The 2,387-nt window shown below is 34.1% G+C and overlaps 1 protein-coding gene across 1 annotated transcript; it reads right to left on the bottom strand.

Annotated features, from left to right (window-relative positions):
- Window positions 1-1,034: 1,034 nt before the first annotated feature.
- LOC113750515 lies at window positions 1,035-2,030 on the bottom strand. The gene has a single exon (XM_027294482.1). It carries the CDS (start codon window positions 2,028-2,030, stop codon window positions 1,035-1,037), a length of 996 nt encoding a protein of 331 aa, XP_027150283.1.
- Window positions 2,031-2,387: the final 357 nt, after the last annotated feature.

Below are 2,387 nucleotides of genomic sequence, written 5' to 3'. Positions count from 1 at the left end.
TCTCGAGTTTGTTTCACTAGTGCACTAAATCTCTAATGCACTTATATTCATATAAATATTATTCACTCTCAATTGTCCCAAAATAAGGGTCTAACGTTCCTCAATTTAAATCGCGCGTGTGAAAACGCGTATCTCCAATTTAAGCGCGATAACGCGAAACTTCCGAGAAATTCTTATAACGATAGTACTAATAACTATCACTTGAGTATTTAAACATTAAAATACCTAATTTAGATCCATTGTACATGTCTCCAATATTCCAAACTTATTGTACTCTCAATCGGTCAAGATTTCCAAAGACGTGTTCACTATTTTCACTAAACGAGCTTTCGAAAATTAATTTTTGAAACAAGTCACTTTAAAAATATAATGAAACTATATTTCCATGTAATTAGGTCTCAAGAGCTTAGAAAATAATATTCGGGGTAAAAGGCCAAATAAATAATTAAATAATCTAGAAATAGGAGATTAAATAAGTAAATTTTGCGAGTCCTCACAATCAAGGCAACAATAGTGAGATTTTCCTACCAACCTTTCTAGCATTTTATCAATAAAGGGTAGTGAAAAATGGTCTTTTTGAGTTAATGCATTTAATTTTCTAAAATTTATACAAACTCGCCATCCATTTTGAATGCGGGTAGGCATCAACTCACCATTTGGATTTTCAACAACTGTTATTCCTGTCTTTTTAGGAACTACTTGTGTAGGACTTACCCACTTACTATCCGAAATTGGATAAATTATACCTGCATCAAGAAGTTTTAAATCTTCTTTTTTACTACCTCAATTATTGGTGGGTTTAGTCTACGTTGAGCCTCTTTTGAAGGTTTAGCATCTTCTTCCAATAAGATTTAGTGCATGCAAGTGGTTGGACTTAGTCTTTTGATATCTGCCAAAGTCCATCCCATTGCCTCCTTGTGATCTTTTAGCACCCGAATTAGCTTTTCTTCTTCTAAAGTAGTTAGCTTGCAAGAAATAATCACTGGACGTGTGCCTCCTTCCCTGAGAAATACGTATTTTAGATGACTTGGTAATTAATTCAATTCCAACTTCGGGACCTGTACAATAGATAGTAAAAGTTTTGAATGAGACCGTAGCAATTCAACATAAGGCACATCATAGCCTACAGTTTTAAGAGAATCTAATTCAAAACTAGTTTCTTGCAATTCAAGGAAAAAGTCAAACTTTCCTCTTATCTTTTGAATATACTTTCGATCAAGACCACTGGTAATAGTGGCTTTCGAAACATCATCATCAGTTAGTTCAAAAGTTTGCTGCGTCAAAAAGTCAATTACATCTATAACAAAGACTGAATGAGATTCATTAGGATATTTCATGGCATCATAAATATTGAATTTTATAATATCGCCATCAAATTCCATAGTCAGTGTTCCAGAGTAAACATCAATGTTAGTTCTAGATGTTCTCAAAAATGGCCTTTCTAACAAAATTGGAGGTGAATTAGTAGAATTATCTTCCTTCATATCAAACACATAAAAATTTACAGGAAAAATCAATTTGTCTACTTGAACTAATATGTCCTCCAAAACCTCATCAGGATAAGCGTTTGACCTATTAGCAAGTTGAATTATTATACCCATCTCTTTTAAAGGACCAAGATTCAATATATTATAAATAGAACGAGGCATAACATTTATAGAAGCACTCAAATCCAACATTGCTTTCTCAATCCTAATATTTTCAATTTTGTAAGGAATAGTAAACATACCTGGATCCTTACATTTTGGAGGCAACTTTTTCTGAAGCACTGCTGAGACTTTCTCCCCTAGATGCACTTTTTCATTTCCTTTCAATTTTTTTTGAGTAGTGCATAATTCTTTAAGAAACTTTTCATATCTAAGAATTTGCTTAATTGCATCTAAAAGGGGAATATTTACCTCAACCTTGCGAAAAGTTTTTAGAATCTCTTGCTCTTGCTTCTCTTTCTTTGACATTGCAAATTGACTGGGAAATGGAGGAGGAGCTGTCACCACTATTGGAGGTTCATCTCTGGATTTTTGATGTGGCATATCTTTAGGTTAGGGTGCCACTTCTTCTTTCTCAATAGCTTGCTCAGAAATTCTCTTACTAGGTTCTGGCAACTTTTTGCCACTCTTCAATGTGATTGCACTTGCATTTTGTTTTCGATTGATAACAGTCTGTAAAGGCAACTTTCCTGAAACTTGAGACTCCAATCGATTAACTGTAGACGCCAGTTGGATAATTTGATTCTCCAAATTTTGAATACTGGTTCTTGTCTCCTATTGAATTGTTGTGTATTGGTAGCTAAAGATTTAACAATTTCTTCCAAGGGCGTACCTGATTTCGAAACTGGTTGCTGTTGTGAAATTGGAGGCCTAGGCTGATATTGCTGTTGGTGAAATCCC

This window comes from Coffea eugenioides, chromosome 10, assembly GCF_003713205.1.
Source record: "Coffea eugenioides isolate CCC68of chromosome 10, Ceug_1.0, whole genome shotgun sequence".
NCBI lineage: Eukaryota > Viridiplantae > Streptophyta > Magnoliopsida > Gentianales > Rubiaceae > Coffea > Coffea eugenioides.
Note: the sequence above shows the minus strand (reverse complement) of the source record. Positions and strands in the feature narration are given on the sequence as shown.